Here is a 21,935-nt window from a genome sequence, read left to right as displayed (position 1 = left end):
GCTGCGGGAACCAGCGCCAGCCGGGCCCCTCCCACCTCACCCAGTGGCCCACGAGCGACCGCCCTACACCTAGTCTTCGCGCGCAGCCCCGCCAGTGCCAACCCCCTGCGGGCTGGAGGGGCTCATGCAGCCGCCAAGGTAAGCGCGGACAGCGGGGCACGGGGTTCGGAGGTCCCCAAGGCGCTGCGGACATTTGCGCTCCGCCGCCTTACTGATCAGTGGCTCCCCCAACCCGGTGTCTCATCTCACACACTTAGAGATTTGCCTCGGATGAATCGCCTACGCTCTTGGCAGCAACAAAGTTTTGTGGTTTGGTGTTTTTTCTTTTCTTTCTTTCTTCTTCTTCTTCTTCTTTTTTTTTAACCCCCTAAGATGCTGTCCCAAGGGCAGTAGGCGCTGCGCGTGGCTAAGCACACCCGGCGATTGTCCCACCCACTGTGTACTGGCCTGGAGCTCTCCTGCGCCGCCACCTTTTCCCGAGGCGAGAGCCCCCCTGAGACAGATCTGGTCACCCCTCTGACCCACGGTGAATCCGGATTCTCCCGCTTTACCCAGGCCAGGGTTGCAGAGGCTGGAAATGAACGCACCTGTCCGGGGGTTGGCCGGGGGGGGGGGGGGCGTCGGCATTGTACACGGTACAGTGGCGTGACTCTTGCCTAGGAGTGTCCTGTGTGCTATACTTGGGGTGGTGGCTAAGGGGCGAGGGTCCCAAAAGGTCCGACGTTCCTAAGAGAAGAGGAAGGCAAGGACGCAGTGCCTGACTGGAGCCATGGCTCATCCCTGGGCATAGCTAGGGAAGAGGGACAGGTGTATTGGGGGACCGGTTTAAATATGAAAGCCGCTTGGATGCAACTCTCGATTGCATCTTACTAAAGTAGTTGCATTAGATTTCCTCGGAGGGAGAGTCAATTTCCCGAGACTGGGATTTTAATGAGAGCCAGTGTGCTGTTATTATATGGTGTGGTTTCGGAAGGCGTTGGATTGTATTTATTTTATAAATTGGGTGTCTTGAGGCGGATAGATTAAGGGAAATATCGCCATCTAGCGGAAATGGCGATCTGTACCTTCCTCATAAGCCATAAAGTTGGGCGTCCTCAAAGTTCTCCTGAGATGGAGAGATGGGAACTAGTCAACACGTCCAGAAAGACTAGTTCTCGAGAGCTCCTGCATTCTGTAGAGCCTGAGTACCCGGTGCCCGGGACTCAGCTCCCGGGACCGAATGGAGAATTGTATTAGTGGCAGGATATCACCTCCAGGACTTCCATTCCACTCTCTGTGTAGTTTTGGGTTCTTCTAGCAAAAAACAGAGTAAGTCACCTGCCTTTGTCTGTGTCCTCCCCCCCCCCCCCGCCCCTCCATCCTGCATCTGCTCCAGAGGTCTGGCAAGCCTGTTCGGTCACGTTACTACTCTCCAGTTCATCTGTATCTATATAGGAGATTTGGGAAGTTAATGTTAAGCCCTGATTCTTAGAAAAGAGATTAGGTGTTCAAGTGTGCTCCTAAGGGTAACTGAAGAACTGGGGGAGAGCATCGTGCCATCTGCACTGGAAAGGAACAGTATTCCCCTCAATGGCCTCTTTTTCCCCCCAGCACACACAAGGGGAAGAATTTCTGCTGTTCAAGCAAGCCTACTTCACTGGAATGACTGACTGCTGGGACGGCAGGCAGATGGACAAAGGCTCTGGGTGGGGCACCCCATATCCAGGCGGGCTGCACATTCTTTATGGCTGGATTGTGCCGCCACCTTCCAGGCCAGCTGATACTAGCAGGGAATGAGTTCTCTCTGTGTGGAGGGCACTCTGGCTCCTTGGAGAGCATTGTGGCTTTCTGCCTGTGGTAAAGCACATTCTGGGTGGCAGTGGTAGTAAGCTGGGATCCAGCCTTCCTTTTCTTTCCTCTTTTCTTATAAGTCTTATATATCTCCGGCTGTTACTGACTTTTAAACGGAGTCCAAAGTGACCTTGAACTTCTGATTCTCCTATCTCTAATATATGCATCGTAGGGGATCAAACCCAAGGCTTTGTGCGTGCTGGGCAAGCACTTGACCAGCTGAGCCATATCCCAAGTTCCAAACCTCCTTTTTTCCCAAAAACCCTGCCCCTTCATTTCCTTCCCAGATGAAGGCTGGCTATGTCACTCCTAATACACGTGTGGTTCATCTGCCCGTCCCACCCCCACTATTCTGTCTGGGCTCTGTCTCTCCACTCACACATATTTGTTTAATAATCATGACAAAAGGGGTCCCAGACAAGCTTGGCATCTTATAAAGGGGGCATATTTGACTTTCGTTGCTGCCTGCCCAGGATGTAGGCTGATACAGAAGGAAGGCGTGGCAGCTCCTATTTAACGATTCCTGAGTCTGCTCTGCAGCGGTCTTCGGTAGCCCAAGTTCAAACTTAACGAAGTAGATCTGCACATCGCTGACACCAGGACAGGGAGTGATCAAGCCAGGATGTTCATTGATACCTGGAAGCAGGCTGGCATTTTCATTTCCTGGAAAAGAAAGGATTGCAGAGATGTGTTTGGGGCGTGGCCATAGTCCTGCATCTAAAGCAGCAGTTCTCAGCCTGTGGGTCTCAACCCCCTTGGGGTTTAAACGACCCTTTCTTTCACAGGGGTTCCATATTAGATATCCTACATATTACATCTTTACATTACGATTCATAACAGTAGCAGAATTACAGTATGAAGAAGTAACAACAAAAATAGTTATATGGTTGGGGGTCACTGTAACATCTTGAAGGGTCACAAAGTTAGGAAGGTTGAGAACCATGGGTCTAAAGTGCTCTTTTCTGCTACAACCTTGCTAAATGAATCAGGTTCAAGCACATTTTAAAAACTATGCATGGCTGCAGAACCTGGTCCTAACTTAAAATGCATGGGGTAGACAATGAAACAGGTATACCTCTGACACCTTCCAAATTAGGGAAAGTGGGGGAATGGGTGCACCCTCGTGAATCAGCACAGCCAGAGGAGGGTTATCAGAAAACATCCTAGACTAATTGGAGTGTGTTAATTGTACTAAGTACATTAGGCAAAAAACCCTTTTAAATCTGATAGTTCAGATTGCTTTTGTCAGCTTCTGTTTCTCAGAATCCTTGAGAGTGGCTTCGAGTTTCAGACTTTTCATTGTTTAGTCATTCAAAAAAACGTAGCTGAGATTGACCTGGTGAGGAGAGTCTCTGGTTCTCCTATCTGCCTGGTTTCCAGCCCAAATGACAGATTCTCATCTTTTCTTTAACCCTCAGCCTGGTTCTATCGCTTCTCTTCGCCGTAGACAGGGCTGATGGGAAAGTTAAGGTCTGCTTTACCAAGCATACATGCAGTGTCAGGCAGGCTTCAGGTCCCTTGCTGACAAATGGACATCTTTAAGGAAGACACCTAGTTTCTTGGCTGTCCTTTGAGTGGAACATGCTGCTCATGGTCTAATCAGGAGTGAGGGGCAGGAAGCCTGGTGAGATGTTAAAGTTCATAATCCGGAGGAGGAGAAGGAGGAGGAGCAGTTTTGAGGGTTTTGGCAGAAATTGACTATGTGAATGCAAAAGTCTTTTATTTAAGCGGTTTTAGAGGCACTGTTAATTGATGAGCCTACAAAGGCATGCCCTCCCAGTGGAGAAGAAAGAGGCGCAAGCGCAGTTTACAAAGAGGGTTAACTAAAGAGCTCCCCGTTGGGTTTTTTTTTCCCCCTGCGGATAATCTATTGTCTGTTTAAGCATTGCTGCCCAGAGGTAGAACTTTCAAAAATCAAAATAGTGCATTAGCCAGAGTTCGAAAATCAGAGGGGAAACACAAGTCCCTGTAAAGGAAAAGATTTTAGCCAAACAAGGCCAATTCTTTTAGATTCTGTGTCCTGTGAGGGTCAAAGCAGAGCGCAGCTAATAGGAGAGAGAAGCTCTGAAACGTGTCGCCTTGTGTTTCCCTGGAGCATTTAATAGTCACTGTGTTTGTTCATCTTCCAGGATGCTCAGATCTCAAATTCCTCGCAGGAGCTTGCCCTGGCTGACAGGAACAATTTGTCCTGTTACCTGATAGTGCTTTCTGCTCTTATCTATGTGCACAGAGCTGATCTGCTGCAGTTCTCCATGCAAGTTTCTGTACCATTACATCCCTCTTAGCATGATTGCCTCACGGAGGATGGATGCAAACATGTTTGCTTGTCCATAGGCATGTTGAAGAATCTCTCCCTTGATGACTTGTTAGGTGTCACGGGTAACCCCACCAAGACTGACTGGTGGCAAGCCTTCGTCAGTTAACGGGCACCGTCAGGAAAACTTGAGGCATTCTGTCGAGAGGCACATTTTCCCTTGTAGACTTAACACATGGTACTCAGAACTCCATACTTGTGAACTCTAACCCTCTGAGCATCTGTTTATAAGCCATGACATCACACTATACAGGTTGCTTTCACATAGTCTGGTTCTGTCGGCCAAAGTTCCATAGCCCACTCGGTCTTGCTGGATAACTTTTCCCTGGCAAGGATACCCATTTTAATCTGTTTAAAAGCTGGCTTTCAAGCTCCCAGAATGCATTTTCTGCCCTTGATGGTGTTATCCTGAAAAATAGATTGCTTTTACAAAAACATAACCAGGGGACACTTGAAACCGCATGAGGATTTTTTTTTTCTCCTGGTCATCAGAAGAGCACACAGAAATGGATAGCTCATTGACAGGACCACAAAAATTACAGGGTTTCTTTGCTGTAATTGGTACCTTGGAGAGAATAATAATTAATATTTGGACATTTGGGTGGGTAATATGTTTTTAATTCTCATTTAACTTAACACCTTCGATGGAAGAGGGTAAAGTATAAATAATAAATAGAGTTTTAGTGCAAATGCATTGCTGAGAGGCTGACTCATCCACAGCTACTGTGAGATTCACGTACTGTGAGATTCATCACAGACTGTGAGATTCTCCTACAGGCCCATCCCTGCTAGGCGTGGCTAGGTCATTTTTGTCCTAGCACATGAGGTTCCTGGAGGGTTTAGCTTTCCTTGTCACACTTCAGTCATCACTGCAAAAATTGTTTGCTGTTTCGACCTCAGAATACTGTCAATTGTGTTTGAACTGTGACCTTGAGGCACATGCACTGGGTTATCAGCTGGTGGGGTTTAGGGAGTGCTTGGATCTTGAAGGCTCCCGGTTCATAATGGGTTAATCCATTTGTGGATTCATGATTTGACAGTGTTACCGCAGGGGGCGGTAATGGACGTGTTAGGAGACAAGGCCCAGTTCTAGGGGGTGGGTCAGTGGGAGAGTACTTTTGAAGGATGTATTCTGTTCCTTGCACTTTCTCTGCTCCTCTCTGTTTCCTGTCCACTGTTAGATGGGTAGTATCTTCTGCTATCAAGATAAATTGCCTCACAACATGCCTAGAAACAATGGACACAAAGATTCTGGTCCGACACCTCTGAAACCAAGAAGCAGAGTAAATAAATTGCTTTAAGATGCTTTCCTAGCTGGAAGGTGTTGACACACGCCTTTAATCCCAGCACTTGGACAGAAGATACAGGCAGATCTCTGACTTTGAGGCCTGGTCTACAGAGTGGGTTCCACAATAGCCAGGGTTACACAGGGAAATCCTACCTCAAAAAGCGGAAAAACAAAAACAAAACAACAACAACAACAACAACAAAAACCCCAGTGCTTTCCTCTGGTAGTCCCCATAATGATGATAAACTGACTTCTCAATGTCCCATCTTAGGGTCATATAAAAGCTAGTGGAGACACACTCACTCCTATAATCCTAGCCCTTAGAGACTGAAGCAGGAGGGTTATGAGTTCAAGGCCATCCTTGGCTATGTAAGAAGTTCAAGGCCATCTGAGGGTTTGACAATGTTTTCATGTTTCTCTACTGGGACTGTTTTGAGAAAAGAAAGCCTAAATTGCAGGAACCTGACTTCTTGAGTGAGTGCCCGCCATTGTAGAGTCCGCTGACTCGGACCCTGGCTAAGGAACAGATGGCCACCTCCCACCAGCCTGAGTTAAGTGTGCAGCTCACAGTAAGAGAAGCTCAAGGTAAGCAGGTGCCCTCTGTATCCCCCTGGCTTACAACTTGAGACTGCCCTGGAATGGTCGTGGGCTAAAGAGATTTCAGAGAAGAATAGAGTCTGCATCTGGACCAACTTAACCATTTTCTTGTATAATTCTTCATGGTGGTCTAGAACATGCTGAAACCCAGGAAAGGATACTGTGACTAGTTGGCAGGAAAAAACAAAACAAAACAAAAAAAAATCTTGCCCATCTGAAAAACAGATGAAGAATTCTATAATTCATTCTTTCTTTCTTAAAGATTTATTTGTTTGTTATGTGTATAAGTACACTGTAGCTGTCTTCAGGCACTGCAGAAGAGGGTTACGAATGGTTGTGAGCCACCATGTGGTTGCTGGGATTTGAACTCAGGACTTCTGGAAGAGCAGTTGATGCTCTTAACCGCTGAGCCATCTCTCCAGCCCCTATAATTCTTTCAACTTCCGGCATGACTTATGAAGGGTGAGGGAGGAGGCTGAGGGATATACTCCTTTTCTAAGAACATTTTCCTCTATTTGTGTTGGTGTCTGTAAAATAGTATTCCTCTAAACATATTTCCATCTCTAATGCATAATACATCATGAGGCATACGGGATGTATTATTGAGCTGACAGGAGAAGATAAACCTTGGATGAAGATGAGACACAGCTGTGGCTTAGTGAGAACCAACACTGGACTTGGTATCATGGGGCCTGGATTTAGTCTCTACCCTGACATTTGCATTCCTGGGGACCTTGGGCAAGTCACTTAACCATCCTGACTCTTATATGCATTTATGGATAGGGACTGGCTACTTCCACTTGCATAGTTACAGCGATTCTGCAGTCGTCTACAGAATTATTTCTTGTAGTGTAGACTCACTAGGCCCTAACACCTCCCCAACGTCAAGGTTATCTAGGGGTCCTTCCAGGGCGCTGTGGGTTCCATCCATTTTCCACATGTGCAGTGACCTTAGCCTGACTCATCGTCATAGACATTTTATAATAACCCAAGCAATAGTCTTTGCCCAGGGTACTCAACAATGTTGGAAACCACTTTCAACACTTGCTGTGTTTCGACGCTGTTCTGACTGGAGTCTGAGTGTGAATTCCTTGACTCCTTACATCAACCTCTGAGGGAGCTGCAGGCACATCCATCCCCCTTTTACAAATCTAGTCTTTCCAGACTGCGTAACCTTAGACTAGGATGCTGTATTCTCTCTCTTTCACAGAAGATGAGGAACTGTTGTCCCTCTAGGCAAAAATGGGGGTCAGAGCAGAGTGGGGAGGAAGGCCGTATGAACACACTTCCTTCCGGGCGGGCCTCCCCTGTCCTCCCTTCCTGTCAGCAGGACCTCCGTGCTTTCTCTGCCATCGTTTTGGATTTGGTTAATAACTTGAATGCCTGTTCCTCTTGCTAACTGTCCACGGTATTTGTGCTTGGCACAGAACCGTTCATTAATATAAATAGTGTAGCCATCTGCTGCTGAGGACAAAGACACAGACTCACTCACTGTCCGTTCCCACAGTTGCCATGTGGTAGATCAATGGTTTCAAGCCAGTGCTGCTGTCAGGAAGTTACTGGAATAGAGAGAAGTAAAGGCCGTGTGGTCCACTCATTACAGGAACTGCGTATTTTGGGTGTACAGGAATCCAAAGGCTGCTTTTAATTTTCTAAGAATTTGTTTATTTTCATTTTATCTGCATGAGTGTTTTGCCTTTGTGTATGGATGTGCACCAAGTACATGCCTTAGTGCCCTGGAACTGGAGTTATGGATGGTTGGGAACCGTCTTCACATAGGGGTGCTGGGAACCTAACCCTGATTCTGTGCAAGAGCAGCGAGTGCTCTTTACCGCTGAGCCACCTCTCTTAATTTTTTTTATTACTCTGTGTGTGTGTGTGTGTTTGCGCGCGCGTGTATGTGTGTGTATATGTGTGTGTGTGTGCATGTGTGTGTGTGTTTGCGCGCGAGTGCATGTGTGTGTGTGTGTGTATGTGTGTGTTTGCACGCGTGCGCATGTGTATTAGAGGTTAGAGAACAGAGTCAGTCCTCTCCTACCATGCGGGTCCCAGGGATGGAACTCAGGTTGTCTGGCTTGGCAGGAAGCGCCTTTACCCGCTGAGCCATCTTCCGGGCTGCTTCAAATGAGAGGATGTTATTAAATGGCTTCAGGGTATGGTTTCAGGTATATCACTGATGGAGAAGTTCATGCTGACAGTAAAACATAAAAAAATCACTTCTCAAATAGCATTTCCTGCTTGCTCAGCAATACTGCCACTCGGGGAATGCAGAAATGTTACAGATGACGCGCCAGAACTGTTGGAAAGTCAACGCTGGGCGAGGACAGTTCATGACGGAGACAGCATGAGTTGGATACGTCTCTTCAAGGGGGACTGCAGTACTAGAAGACATCCGCCATATCCCAGAGGCAGCCAGGTCATTCAGGTGTAGGAGCTGAAGGGCCCAAGATAGGTCAGGCCATGATTGGACCACACAGCTAAAAATAGGCAGTCCTCATCCTCGGACAGATTTCCTCACATTTACGGCAGTATCCTTGAAAGGTTGAGATCTGACACTGACAATTAATTCACAATGTCCCTGCTAGTCTGCTGGGCTTTGAAAGAAGAAGAATTAGAAGTTTTATACACTGTTTAGGTGGACTGGTTAGATGTTTTAGGATCTTCAGTAAATGTCTCAAGAGAAGAAAAAATAGGGGAAGAGACTTTGATCATGACACTCCAATGGCATGCCAGTTACTAATCCCAGCGGGGAGACAGAGGGTGGGGTGGGGACGGACGCGTAAAGAAGAAAAAAAAAAGGCTCATTCAAGGGTTTGCTAAGGATCTTGAAGGCAAGAAGGACTGAGGCACAAAGATGGAATGGTGGCCCTAGAAACTGCTAGAAGATCATCAGGAGGAGTCCAGTTGATTCTGGGTGGGAAAACGGAGCACAAGAAACACAAAACAGGCCTTGCTACTTTTCAGAGCAAGAGAAAGGTTCTACCACTGGCTGGAGTCCTAGAGCCTTGCTAGGAAGAAGCTGGGACCGAATCTGAGGCAGCAGCAATCACACTGACCAACCTGAACTTCCTCAGGAGAGGTGACTTGAAGGTGGGAATGGAGAGGGACCTAACTGTTTAAAGTCACCTGACAGCCCCCATATATGCTATTTTGCATTTCATCTCTCTGCATATACACACATTGGCTTTGGCTGGTGAGCTCAACTGTTCTTCGTTCCTAGAATGACTTAAATAGGATACACCCTGTGGAGGGAACAGTCAAAAGGCTGATAGGTTTTTGCAATATTATTTTATTAAGAATAGATTGATTGATTGATTGATTGATACATAGATGGATGGTTTGATATGGTTTTTTTGTTTTGGTTTTTTTGTTTGTTTGGTTTTTTTTTTTTTTTTTTTTTTTTTGGTTTTTCGAGACAGGGTTTCTCTGGCACTCCTGGAACTCGGTCTGTAGACCAGGCTAGCCTCAAACTCAGAAATCTGCCTGACTCTGCCACCCAAGTGCTGGGATTAAAGGTGTGCACCTCCACTGCCTGACTGGGATCTGCAAATGTATGTTTTTCAGTCCATGTGACAGCGTCCCAGTGGGATGCTGCCTTAGTTTCTAAAAGAGAACTATTGGAATATCACGGTTAATTTGTCCTTCTAGGAAAAGTAACATTTAAATGTTGGAGGAAAAAAAAATCTGTATGTTTTAATTACCAAGAAGTTAACCTCATTGTAATGGAAAAACCATCAAAACAAAAATAGCATGTACACAGAGGAAGAAAAGAGGCCAGGCAGAAAAGCTAGGGGAGTTAGGTGGACCAAACGATTCTAGGAGCATGACGCAGGAGTCTCCAAAATCTATGATGAGGTGTGTTTACACACATGTGCGTGAGTGTGTGTGTGTGTGTGTGTGTGTTGCTGGATCAAACCCAGAGTGCTCCATACACCAGGCATTGCTGTGCCACTGAACCCTACCCCCAAGCCCTGAAGAGGTTCTTAGTGCCAGAGCAGTGACAGCAACTTACAACTGCCTTGGGAGCAAATAAATGGGAGAGGCCCTCTCCTAACCTGTTAAGGCAGTGACCATGGAGAGGAAGTTCCCTGGTCGCCTATCCTCCTGTCTACTGTAGGGAAGAAGACAGTGATGACAAGGAAGGACGTCAGATGTCCTCATGACCAGAGTGGACAACTGTCCTTGCACTTGGCTCTTGTGCACCATTGTCTCACACCCCCCCACAGAGGGAGCCTCTCTGTATAGCGGTCCCCTTTCGTGGTCACGCTGATACAGTGTGCACTACGTGACTATTGCTAAGCACACTGTAAAGTATCCATTATCTGGATGAAACACACCAGCTCTCATAAGGAGAACGTGAAACTGGACAATTTAACGGGAGAAAGGCAGACAAGCCTAAAGAAAGGCAAGGAAGAAACCTAGGGATAAACCCTTCAAAATCCCGACCAAGGAGCTTCCACCAGAAAGGTCATTTATAAGAGTCGGTGGCTCCAGGGAAGGGGGAGGGAATTGTCAGTGATTAGAATTCCTCAGAGGCAAGAAACAAAAGTAGGATAAGCCTTTCTGCATGGAGAAGTAGGAACAGTGGGCAGCCCCCAGGATTGACTGTGCACTCGGACTTAGCTTAAATTTGCATAGATTATCTGAAGAATGAAAGGTCAGATGGTTCCACAGATGAGCTGAGATTCAGGTATTGTGGAGGTCCCTAACAAGTGCTGATTAACTACTGGGTGAGCTCCAATTAAGGCTGAGAGAGAAAACACAAATGAAGTTTTGCAGGCCCATGCCCGAATTAATGCATTTGCAATAATATAACCCAAGCCCAGGCTGTTTATAGTCACACAGGGGGATCGTGAGGGTCTTTGTCATCTGTTAGCTAAAGGCCATGCAGAGCCAGATGCTCAGAAACTGCTAACATTGTATCAGAAATGGTACTGGACACCAAGCCAAAACAAAAAGTTCTTCCCAGGCAATAATCCAGACTTGACGGTTTATGTCCTTCCACTGCAGAAAAATATCTCAAGGCTGTAGAAGACTGAGTAACCTTTAATCACCCCAGAGAGCATCTTTCACAAGAGCCTGCCCTGTGCTGTTCCTTTAGGGCTTTCGTGTGGGAAGATGAAGGCAGAGAGGTGATAGGATCAAAACCTGGACAAACTCGAAGGTCATGGAGATCTGGAACAAAGACTGCTTCATCAATTCCGAGATAGCCAGACCCAAAGTAGCCCTTGAGATGGCAAAGAGGGATCAGATGGGTGAATTTAGAAGGATAGGTCCCGGTCCGCACTTGGAGTTATAAAGAGAACCGATCCAGTTCCTCCAGAGACAGCATAAGTAAGCTATGAGTATTTGCATGCACACATGGGAGGTTCTGGGCTCAGACTCAGACCAGGCAAGCAATCGGCTCTTGTCCAAGGCAAGCGCTTCACCAACTGAACTGTCTCCTCTGTCCCTCAGCAGAGCAAGAACAGAACACTCCAGATTCCCTACGTGAGAGGCGAACTGTGGATTGAGAGCCACTCACACATCCCCATTTATAAGATTGACAAAAATGCCTGGGACCAATATTGGACCACTCACGTCCTCTCTATCCAGGGGTCTCTTTGCATGAGTGAGAGAAATCTAAACCAAGACTACAGAGAGCCAAAAGAAGAACGTCATGGCTTGCCCTGGCTGGAACAAGTAATTGTGTTAACCCAGAAGAACTGAGGGAGAACAGTGGGGGTGGGTCATTGCATGTTGAAGATCTCCACCAGCTTGCCAGCTAAATTCAACCCCAGTGAAAACAGTCTAGCATCTCTACAAACGGCCCCAGCCCCATTGTGTAGTAATACCCATCTTCCCCTCAGGTCACCTCTGAGCTCAGCCTGGACTGGAGCCACAACACACCTGGCTACACTTGATGGCCTCTCACAATACAGGAAGAACACAAAACCGAGGGGTTCCCCAATAGCAGCTATTGCAGGGAAGATTTTGGGGGGAGGGAACAGTATCTCACTAGCTCTGTCTGTCCTGGGACTCCCTTTGTAGATCAGGCTGACCTCCAAGAACTCACAGAGACCCGCTGGCCTCTCTCCCCACTGAGTGCTGGGATTAAAGGCCCGCACCACCACACCCAGCTTGGGTGAATATTTCTGATCACTTGGCCACGGTTTCTTCCTCTGCACAGGGATGATGGCGGAACCTATCTTAACTGCAAGTGTAAACCAGCATAGACGATCTAAGAATGAGCCAAGGGCCTGGAGAGATGGCTTAGTGGTTAAGAGTGTATTTCTCTTGTAGAGGACCCAAGTTCAGTTCCCAGCATATCCATGTCACACAGCTCATAACCAACTGTTACTCCAGGCCCAGGGACTCCAGCAACTCTGACACCTCTGCAGGCACTTACTGTCACACACATATAGAAACACATTCATACACATGATTAGAAATGAAAAGGATTTTTAAAAAGAACAAATCAGAATATTAGCCAGGGGGGCTGGAGAGATGGCTCAGCGGTTAAGAGCACTGACTGCTCTCCCGAAGGTCCTGAGTTCAAATCCCAGCAACCACATGGTGGCTCACAACCATCCGTAATGAGTTCTGACACCCTCTTCTGGAGTGTCTGAAGACAGTTACAGTGTATTTACATATAATACATAAATAAATCTTTGAAAAAAAAAGAATATTAGCCAGGATCATTAGAAACAAAGCCTGGAAAATTCTCCTCACCCCCCTTAATGAAGACATTCATACCTCACTCTCCCGTCAGTCCGTCAGCCCATGCTCTGTTCCTAGGCCTTTGTTTTCATCGCAATTCAGCTTTCCAGCGTGACCACAACATAACAAGAGCAAAGGTTTACCTTTAGACACAAGAATGAGTTTGCTGTGCACTAGAGCTGGAAAAGAGACAGATGGAAGGCTGTGATTTGAACTAGGGGTTGAGTAGAGAACGGGAGGAAGCTATGCCCAGTGCTAACAAGGTCCATGGGCAAGAAAGGAGAGTTTGTGAGAAGTTGAAAGCAGGCCACTGCGGAGCGCTGTGAGGAGAGAGAGGCTGTGGAGGCCAGGCCGGTCTGTGGAACGCCACTGGCCTGAGGTTTCCCTGCTCCATGCAGTGACGCTTCCCTCAGGCTGTCTGTGACTGAGAAATGGACTGCGTTTGGAAGGCACTGCCGACACTACAGGTGGGGCTCATGGTGACTTGCCGTGAGGTGGCTGTCTTTGCAAGGGAGGGAAGAGTCAAACATCTGACTGGAAGCAAGATCTGACATGGGACCGTGTGTTCAAAGAAAACAGTTCGTCTTGACACGCAGTTTGGGAATTTCCAGGCTGTGACCAGGAGGGCCCATGGCTGTGGGACTCTGGAGGTCATGCTGAAGGGGAATGGCGGGGAGCATATGGAATTGTCGACGGCTTACTTCATGGTTGGGAAGCAAAGAAGGAAAAGAAAAGGTAGGGGTCTCGGAATCCCCCTCAAAGACATGTGCCAAGGACATAAGGATCACCAGGCTCCACCTCCCAAAGCTTTCCCTGGGGACAGTTGGAGAACATGTTATCTCTATACCACAGCAAGAAGTGCCTCATTTCTTTACCTCCCAAGACAGTACAGAGTCCATCCTCAACAGATAGCCATGGGTAGCTGTTGAGAGGAAAGACAGTTTCCTCCAAGGGGGTAGCCCCTGATAAACTAACCGGTGAAAGCCCACATACCCAAGAGTATTTATATTTGGGCAACACAGATTGGTCTTGAAGGGTTTAAGAAAGATACAAGATAGACACAAATTTGGACAGGTAAGGAAAGGGGTAGGCGTGGGGGATTAAATATGATCAAAACACCAAATAAGAAACACCAAACTCAAAAGTTGGGTCTCCGGCTGGAGGGATTTCTCTGTGCTTAAGAATGCTTGGTGCTGCCGGGTGGTGGTGGTGCTCCCAGCACTCTGGGAGGCAGAGGCAGGCGGATTTCTGAGTTCAAGGCCAGCCTGGTCTACAGAGTAAGTTCCAGGACAGCCAGGGCTATACAGAGAAGCCCTATCTCCAAAAACACAAAACAAAAAACAAAAGGTGGTGCTCTTCTTACAGATGGAGTAGAGTTTGGTTTCTGGCACCCATGTGGGGAGGCTCACCATTTCCTGTAATTCCAACTCCTAGGGGATGTGACACACTCTTCTGGCCTGTGTCAGCACCTGCATACATGTGCACATAGTCACAGATATATAATGTGTGTGTGGGGGGGGGGCGGTAACTGAGTCTCCTCTCTAGACATCACCCATCCCTAGCAACAAAGCTGGGGGGAATCTCAGGGCCTGGTGTCCCTCCCAAATTGTATTCAGTTGTGGCCTTAAGTGACAATAATAGACTGGCCCTTTCACGGGTGTTGCGATGAAAATTCCTGCTGCCACTGGGCCTAGGGCAGGGCTAGAGGAGCCTTCCTTTCTGCCTTCCAAAGGCCACAGGGTTCTGACCTGGAGATGCAGTGTCCTGGGCTGCTGGGGAAGCCCATGAGATCCCTCATTATGCAAAGGTTTTAGAATGAGCTCCCGAAGGGCAGCTTCCACACGATGACGACGACTACGACGACGACAACGGTGTTAATTGCTGGACCTAAGGAGGGGAAAGGCCACTCCAGGTCTCTGGGCAGTCTGGCTGTGTGCCTACCTCAGTATGCCCAGGCTGCTCCTGGAGCAGGCTGCTGTGCCTGGCCACACAATTGTTGGCTTTGGCTGGGCAGGCTTGAAAGGAAAGCGTTTGAGATCTGGATTTGAGCCGGTGACCTCTCACTAGACAAACCTACACACTGCACTTGGAAGCTCCAGTTCAAGGGAACAATAAGCAGGCAGAGCCTGTTAGTCTGAGACCTAAATATTTGAGGGGAATACCGGGGTAGCCCAACTGCAAGGTGGGTAACAGCTGCTACCAAGAGCTCTTCGACCAAAGGAAACTGCAGCCTCTGGCTGCACAGGTGCCGGAGGAATTAGTCTCCACTTACTCCCCTGCTTCAGGAAAGCCAGATTCTGAAGTTGTACTGCTTTGCTGCCCGGCTGAACCACCACGTGACTTCTGGGCAGAGGCCCCTCCCGCCAGCCCCCACCCCCAGCCTCCTTCTCCCCTAGTCGCCTCTCCCACAGCTGAGTACTAAATGCAAATGTAGCCTGCAGTTTGTGTGGCCTGCAAGTGAAGACTGATAGCTCATAAGAGAAATTGGATCAAAACCCAGAATTCCCCCCCCCCCAAAGAGCCAGATGGGCAGGCTTGGGGGGTGGGATGGGGCGGAGGAATCCGTTTGACTGAAAACACTTGGCGCTGGCATATTTGTATTATCCAGAAGATGTTTCTCAGCGGAACTTGCCAGTCCCTTAGACACCAAAAAGGCAGAAGCGCTGCTGTGGGGCCTAGAAAACTTGGGGAGGAGACATTTTCTCCTGGAAAAATAAAAGACCGAAAAGGGGAGATCACCACCCTGAATCAGCCTTTCCAAAGCGAGCCTTAGGGATATAGCTTCTGCCTGAACACCGGCGGGCTGGACCCTGCGCTCCCCGAGGACCACCGTCTATCTCCCTAGGTTGGTAGCTATGTCCCTGGAGGCAGCTTTAGGCTAGCAAGATCTCAATTTGTGAGCGCTCTCAGTTGCAGCAGGGCCGAGTTCTTGCAAAGCAACCGGGTGCTTAGAGATGGTGCTGGAGGGGGCCCTAGTAGAGTCCAAATTTGGGTGGCCCAGGACCAAGGCGGCCATGATCCTTGGGGCACAGCTGTAGCAGTGGGTCAGACAACTCCTGAGAAGGCTTTTCAATCTTCTGCACCGGCGAGACATCTAAAGTGGGGAAATGAGCCAAGGGGTGTTGGTGGAGGCTTTGGGGAGGCAGTCTGGTGGCAAAGGGAGGCTGGAGTTTGTCTGCAAGCTTGAATGGGATATGAATGGGGGAGGATTAAAGGCGCTCTCTGAGATCCTCCTGTCCTGAGCGCCTTAGCCACCTGGGTGAGTGGGGAGGGGCGGTTAGATCGGAGCCGAGGACCCGCCCGGCACTCACGGCCCCCTGGTTCCCCAGGTCCCTTGGCCACCGGCCCGGCCGCCTGGACTGCCTCTCCTCACTCCCGCCCGCCAGGATGAAACCCGAGCTCCAGAGGGCGGGGCGCGCGGCGGCGGGGCCTGGGGCCGCTGGGACATTGGCGGGGAACCGAATGATGGATGGCGAGGGCGGGGCCGGGCGGCGGGGTGGGGTGGGGGTGGACACGGGGCGCCCGTGGCGGAGGTGGACCGGGCCTCCCGGCTCGCTGCTCCCGCCGGCGGAGCTAGGCTGCTTCTTCTCTGCAGCGTGATTGATTTTTTTTTCCTCCCTTCTTTTCTTCTAAACTTCTTCCAGGGAGAGGCTAGTGGTAACAGGCCGAGCTGGATGGATGGGTATGGGGAGAGGGGCAGGACGTTCAGCCCTGGGATTGTGGCCGACCGTCGCCTTCCTTCTCTGCAGCTTCCCCGCAGGTAAGGCACAGCTCCTTGGTCGGGGGTTGGTGGGGGGAACAGCCGACCGGTCCCACTCGCGGGCCTCCCTGCGCCAGTCGGGGCCCCGGTTCACTAACCTCCTGGGGACCCAGATCCCCATTTCTACGAGTCTTTGTCCCGAGCCCTGTGGAGGGAGAGATGGGTGTCAGTGGAAACCTGAAGGTGAGGGAACCCCAGTCCGAGCTCCGAAGGACAGGAGCGTGTGGGGAGATCTGCAGAGCGTAAGATGCCTCTCAGTCCCCCTCTCTCCCTACGAGAAATCGGGTTTCCTGAACGCCTCTCGGGTGCTCCAAAGGAGGCAGGGGCTCGGCACCAGGAGCACTGTCTCCAGCTCCTCGCCCACCAGTTTGCAAAACCTGTTGGTAGCCCTGGGGTGGAGCTGGGGGCGCTGGGGAGGTCCCAGACGAGTCCTCGACCGCCCCGTTCCGCCCCCCACGCTGACCCACGCGGGAAAGCCCACGGACACAGGCTCAGACGTGCTAATTCCTGTTTGATAACATTTTGCGTCGCCCCCCTGTTTATTTTTATTGTGCCAGAAAGCGAGAGAATTTCAGAATTAAAGCTGAAAAAGCCCATCTGTTTCCAATGAATCCCCCATAGTTTTTCACAATGTTTTTGGCAGATCGCTGCTTTCAAATTCCTCCGAGCCCGGACCTCTTGTTTTTGTTGGGGGAAGGGAGACGAACTCCACAGAGAAGCGTTTGTTCCTTCCCAAACGCTCCGGTTTCTTTACTTTTTTTCCCCTTTGGGGGGGGAGGGGGAGTGAACGAAGCTTAAATCCCCGGTCTGTTTTCTTTATAATGTTTCGTAAAACTTTTATTTCGTTTTTATTTCATGCTGCTCAGAGTCAGAGAAGGCCCGTTAAACGCTTTTCACCCGTTTTTTTCCTCTCTCTCTCTCTTTTTTAATACAAATAAACAGTGTTATGACCAAATGGTCCTCCGTGTAAGGCGGGATCTCCCGCCCGATTCCATTGTGTTGTGGGGTTGAAAGGTGTCTTTGAGCAAAAAATCTCCAGCTGTCCCACAGCAAGGCTAGATGTGGTTGTGCTGCCCCTGCGCAGCTGAGATTTGCAAGAAAGAACTTGAGTTAGGACGGGGATTGAGTTGTTTTGATTTCCTCTTCAGCCAACTGGGTTTCAAGGAACTGACAGAACAGGGCAGTCAGTCGAGGCTAGGCCTGGTTGCAAGTTGGCATTCCCAGAGAGCACACAACAGAGACAACAAGCACTATTGGGGTAAGGGTCAGTTTCCCCTCTTGTCTCAGCAGGGCTGCAGTGTGCCCAGTGTCTTCCTAACCATAGCATCTCAGCTCCCTCTGCAGCTGCCAGACCCAGGAGAGCCCTCGACTTTCAGAACCATTTTTCTGAAACTCTCTCCTGAAGAGATAGATCCCTCCCTGCTCGGGACCAGAAAGAGGGAGGGGTGTCAGTATCTTCCAAGAGCCTTCATACCCAATAAGCCCTGGAAATACCAAAACCCCCACAGAGTTCCAACAGAGGGGTGACCCTCACCCCCAACTCTCATGTTTTTGAGACCCAAGTTTCTTCATCTAAATCAGTGGGTTTCTCAACCTTCCTAACACCGTGACCCTTTAATTCCCCATATTGTAGTGATCCCCCAACCATAAGATTATTTTCGTTGCTACTTCATAACCATAATTTTGCTACTGTTATGAATTGTGATGTATCTGTGTTTCCTGATGGTCTTAGGAAGGATCGCTGGGCCCGGATAGGGGCCGAGACCCACAGGTTGAGAACCACTTATCAAAATGGTCTATTTAAAAGACTGATCTTATTACTTCCCAAGAGTTAAAATAATAAAGTACAAGCCATCGGAAAGTAAAGAGAATGCCAGGGAAGCAGCTTGCACCTGTGTTCATCTTGGTTCGGTCCGGATAAAGATCCAGCCCATTGGAAGTTTTATCAGATAGGTTGATAAATGGCTTTTGTCCTTTGGCTGCATTGGGGCATGTGATCTCAGCTCTGAGCTGAAATTGAGAAGGGGGGCTCCCGGGGCTCTTAAAACAACACCTCCTGCTCTTAAAGCTGTAGCACTTATTAATCTCTGAGGCTGGAAGGAGAGAAGAGGAAGGAGCTTGCAAGCACTAGGTGGGCTCAGGGGTGGGGAGGGCGAGATATTTCCTGTTCATTTCTTTGTCTTAAAAACTTTCCTGCATCGTCTGAGGCGCACTGATGGGTTATATAACTCAAATTCCGCCACTTTCGTGTCCAAGAAACCCATTTCTTTTTGGCTTCAAGGCTGGTAACTAAATCCTGGCAGATGCAGCTGATAGCCGAGTTGTGTCTTGCCAACTGGCTAAGGTTTCTCCATCGCAGAGGCCTTTGACAGTTGCAGCTAGTCAGAACTGTCCACCTTTGTGAAAACTGAGCTGCCGGGTCACCAACGACCAAATATACTGAGGCCTTCAGGAATGTGGGTGCTCGGGAAACCTGGGTCAAAATGACAGTTTCCGATGTGGGGAAGAGCTAGGTGTGTAATTTCCACAGCCAAGATGGACTGTCGTGCTCTGACATGTTGGTCCAGCAAACCGGATGCCCCAGAATAAAGGTCAGAAAGCCTGTGGTTCTAGTAGTCAGTGAGTGAGTGAACATTTCGGGACAAAAAAGAAAGCCATGGCCACACACACACACACACACACACACACACACCGCCCAAACAGGTGGAAACTGGCCGAGCAGCCCTGTGAAAGCCCAGGTTTGTTCAGAGCATGCCCACTAGAATAGCTGCCAGCAATAAGGGCAGGGGTGCAAATTAAATTGGACATAGTTACGTGGAGAGAGATGCCTTCACTTTGCCAGACTGAGGGTGTTTGTGTGTTTTGAGTGTTTACTCGTACTCACTCAACACCAATGGCTGACTTCCCGCGTCCCTGCCTCCGTACAGCCTTCTGATGGAGGCTGTCAGCCTGTTGAAGAGAGAAGGGCTGGAGGGGTGAACACCCTTCCGGGATAGAGGATGGGGCAGTGGCTGCATCTACCCAAGGTGGTGGGGCACAGGGAAGGGGAGGAGAGGGCGCGCGGGATGGGGGGGGGGGGCAGCAGGAGGAGAGGCCGGAAAAAACTTCTTAAAAGAGTTGTCCACAAATAGCATCATCCTCTTCGGCACACAGTAAATAGATGCATTTAAAGCTGTGAGACCATTGCGACTTACTCAAATAGAAGTCTAAGAGAAACCCAGGCGAGGCGAGGCCTTGGGGAGGCTGTCTGACGTGTGCATGCTGCATTTGAAGGGCTAGTTCTAACAGAGCTTCAATGCAGCCTCCCTTTCGTGTTTCTTCCCCTCATCGTGGTTTTTTCTTAATCTTTTTTTTTTTACTTTTATGTGTATGTGGGTATATCTGCATGTTTGCACGTGCGCCACATATATGCAGTGCCCAGAGAAGCCAGAAGAGAATATGAGAGCCACAGAACAGGAGTTACTTGGCTTTGTGAGCTGCCCTGTGTGGGTGCTGGGAACTGAATCCTGGTCCTCTCTCTGCAAGAGCAACAAGTACTCTTAACCGTCAGCCCCTCCCTTATGCCTTTGAACTATATCTGTTATAAAAGTGTTCAATCTTCAAGTGGGAAAACCCGAGGCTTAGAGAAGGAAACTAAAGTTCTCTCACATATCTAAATATATGTGCATGGCCATAGAGATGAGACTGTTTCTATCAGAAGTGCTACTTAAGAATGTGTAAACTTCTTCTTAGATGTAGTTGTTGGGCCTCTTAGTTGGACTTTGTATCCCAAAAGGAGTTTCTGTTGCTATTACCGTATATTTTAAGGGTTCCAAACAGGCATTTGCTGATGATAGCTGTGGAGCTAGAAAATCAGAGACTGAGGAAGCAGCCGCTAGAGACTGGCGAGAGGACCTTTCTAGCCCTTGTGTCGTGGGCTTTGTTACCAGGTCCCTCCAAGGCAGAAGGATGGAAAGATGGCTCTCTGGGCGCCGTTCCATGAGGGCTCTACTCCCATGATATAAACACTTCCAAAAGTCCTGGATCCTGTTCATAATACCATTGCTTTGAGGATTAGATTTTAGCCTGTGATTTGGGGGGCAGTTGGGAGGGGAGCCTGCAGAAGAGGGGAGAAAAGGATGCTCAGTTACAAGAGGCAGGTTGGTGACCCGCAGCCAGGGACTAGCGGGCAGAGAGTACGGATATCAGCTTCGAGAGTTTGTATGGCCCCTTTAGACTCCGAGCGAGCGAGCGTGAACTGGAGAGAAGGGGGAAGATCCCTGGGGGAGCGGAGCCTCTGCTAGGTTGGGAGAATTGCTAGTAATCACCCTGCTGTCCAAAAGAGGGGTTGTCTGGAAAGTGGAAGGGTAAGCGAAGTAACCCAATGTCACAAATAAGGCTTGAGATGGGAGAGAGGAGGCTCTGGGGTCCTGCCGAGGCAAGTAAGACTGAGGTCCTGGTTATGTGTTTGGAGGGACACGAAAGATCCCGCCTTTCTCAGACTACGCAAGGCCTGTTCTCCAGCTTCCAAACCAGCCTAGTGCCACCGGGTTGAGATGCACCCTGAAGGCCTTATTTTCCTTGAATGGCACACTCACCAGTTTGCCCAAGATTTTCCAAGTTTTTTTTCTTTTTTTTTTTTCTTTCTTTGGATTTTGTTTTTTTGAGACAGGGTTTCTCTGTATAGCCCTGTCTGTCCTGGAACTTACTCTGTACACCAGGCTGTCCTCGAACTCAGAAATCTGCCTGCCTCTGCCTCCCAGAGTGCTGGGATTACAGGCGTGTGCCACCACCGCTCATGGATTTTCCAAGTTTTAAAACAAAGTCAGGACTCCCCACAGGTCTCCTAGGTCCCAGGCACACCAGGATGTGGGCTCCCTAGTTGCATCCCCACCTCACCTGGGTCTGGGACCCCTTTGCCCAGGAACATGAAGTTTTCCTTCCAAAATGGTCTCCATATAGTCCTATCGCCTAGATTCGCTTTTCTGTTGCCACATTGCAACCACCCTGGACTGCCTCGGTATCCTACTCCAATCCTGTTCCTGGTGGACCACACTCAGAATCTCCAGGTCCTTGTTTGCAGCCTCCAGGAGGGGCATCCACATTTCTAGCCCAAACCTCATTCCCAAAGGATCCAGGACATCCCAGCCCCCTCCTCTTTGTAGTCTATCCCCTTTCCACATGGGATGCTCTGTGCCTTGTCTTGTGCCACCCAGTTCTGAGTTGAACATGCACACCCACCTCCCCCTGCCTACTCGACCAAATTCCAGATTCAGTGCATGCAGCCCATGCAGACCTTTGGTTCCCACGGCACCTGTCAGCCTTAGCTTTTCTGAGCTGAGCGTCCCACTGGCTCCATGGACTCATGGGTTTCTGTCTTCTTGGTCTCTAATTCTATATCTTAAGGGTGGGAGCCTATTTTCTGCCCTTCTCTTCCCTCCTCCCTCACACTCCCAAGCGTGTCCATC

The 21,935-nt window shown here is 49.1% G+C and overlaps 1 protein-coding gene across 2 annotated transcripts in view; it reads left to right on the top strand.

Moving 5' to 3' along the window:
• Positions 1 to 35: 35 nt before the first annotated feature.
• Positions 36 to 21,935, top strand: part of Rgma (repulsive guidance molecule BMP co-receptor a) — a 44,165-nt gene continuing 22,265 nt past the window's right edge. Inside the window, exons 1-2 of one of the 2 annotated variants that reach the window (XM_052160724.1) lie at positions 36 to 138; positions 16,373 to 16,488. In XM_052160724.1, the coding sequence (XP_052016684.1) occupies positions 125 to 138; positions 16,373 to 16,488 (130 nt within the window). In that variant the 5' untranslated portion in view covers positions 36 to 124. Of the gene's footprint in view, positions 139 to 15,355; positions 15,574 to 16,372; positions 16,489 to 21,935 lie in introns of those variants that run through there. The other variant, XM_052160732.1, reaches the window with a different exon arrangement.

This window comes from Apodemus sylvaticus, chromosome 1 (genome assembly GCF_947179515.1).
Source record: "Apodemus sylvaticus chromosome 1, mApoSyl1.1, whole genome shotgun sequence".
Lineage (NCBI taxonomy): Eukaryota > Metazoa > Chordata > Mammalia > Rodentia > Muridae > Apodemus > Apodemus sylvaticus.
This window is presented reverse-complemented; position numbering and strand designations above follow the sequence as displayed.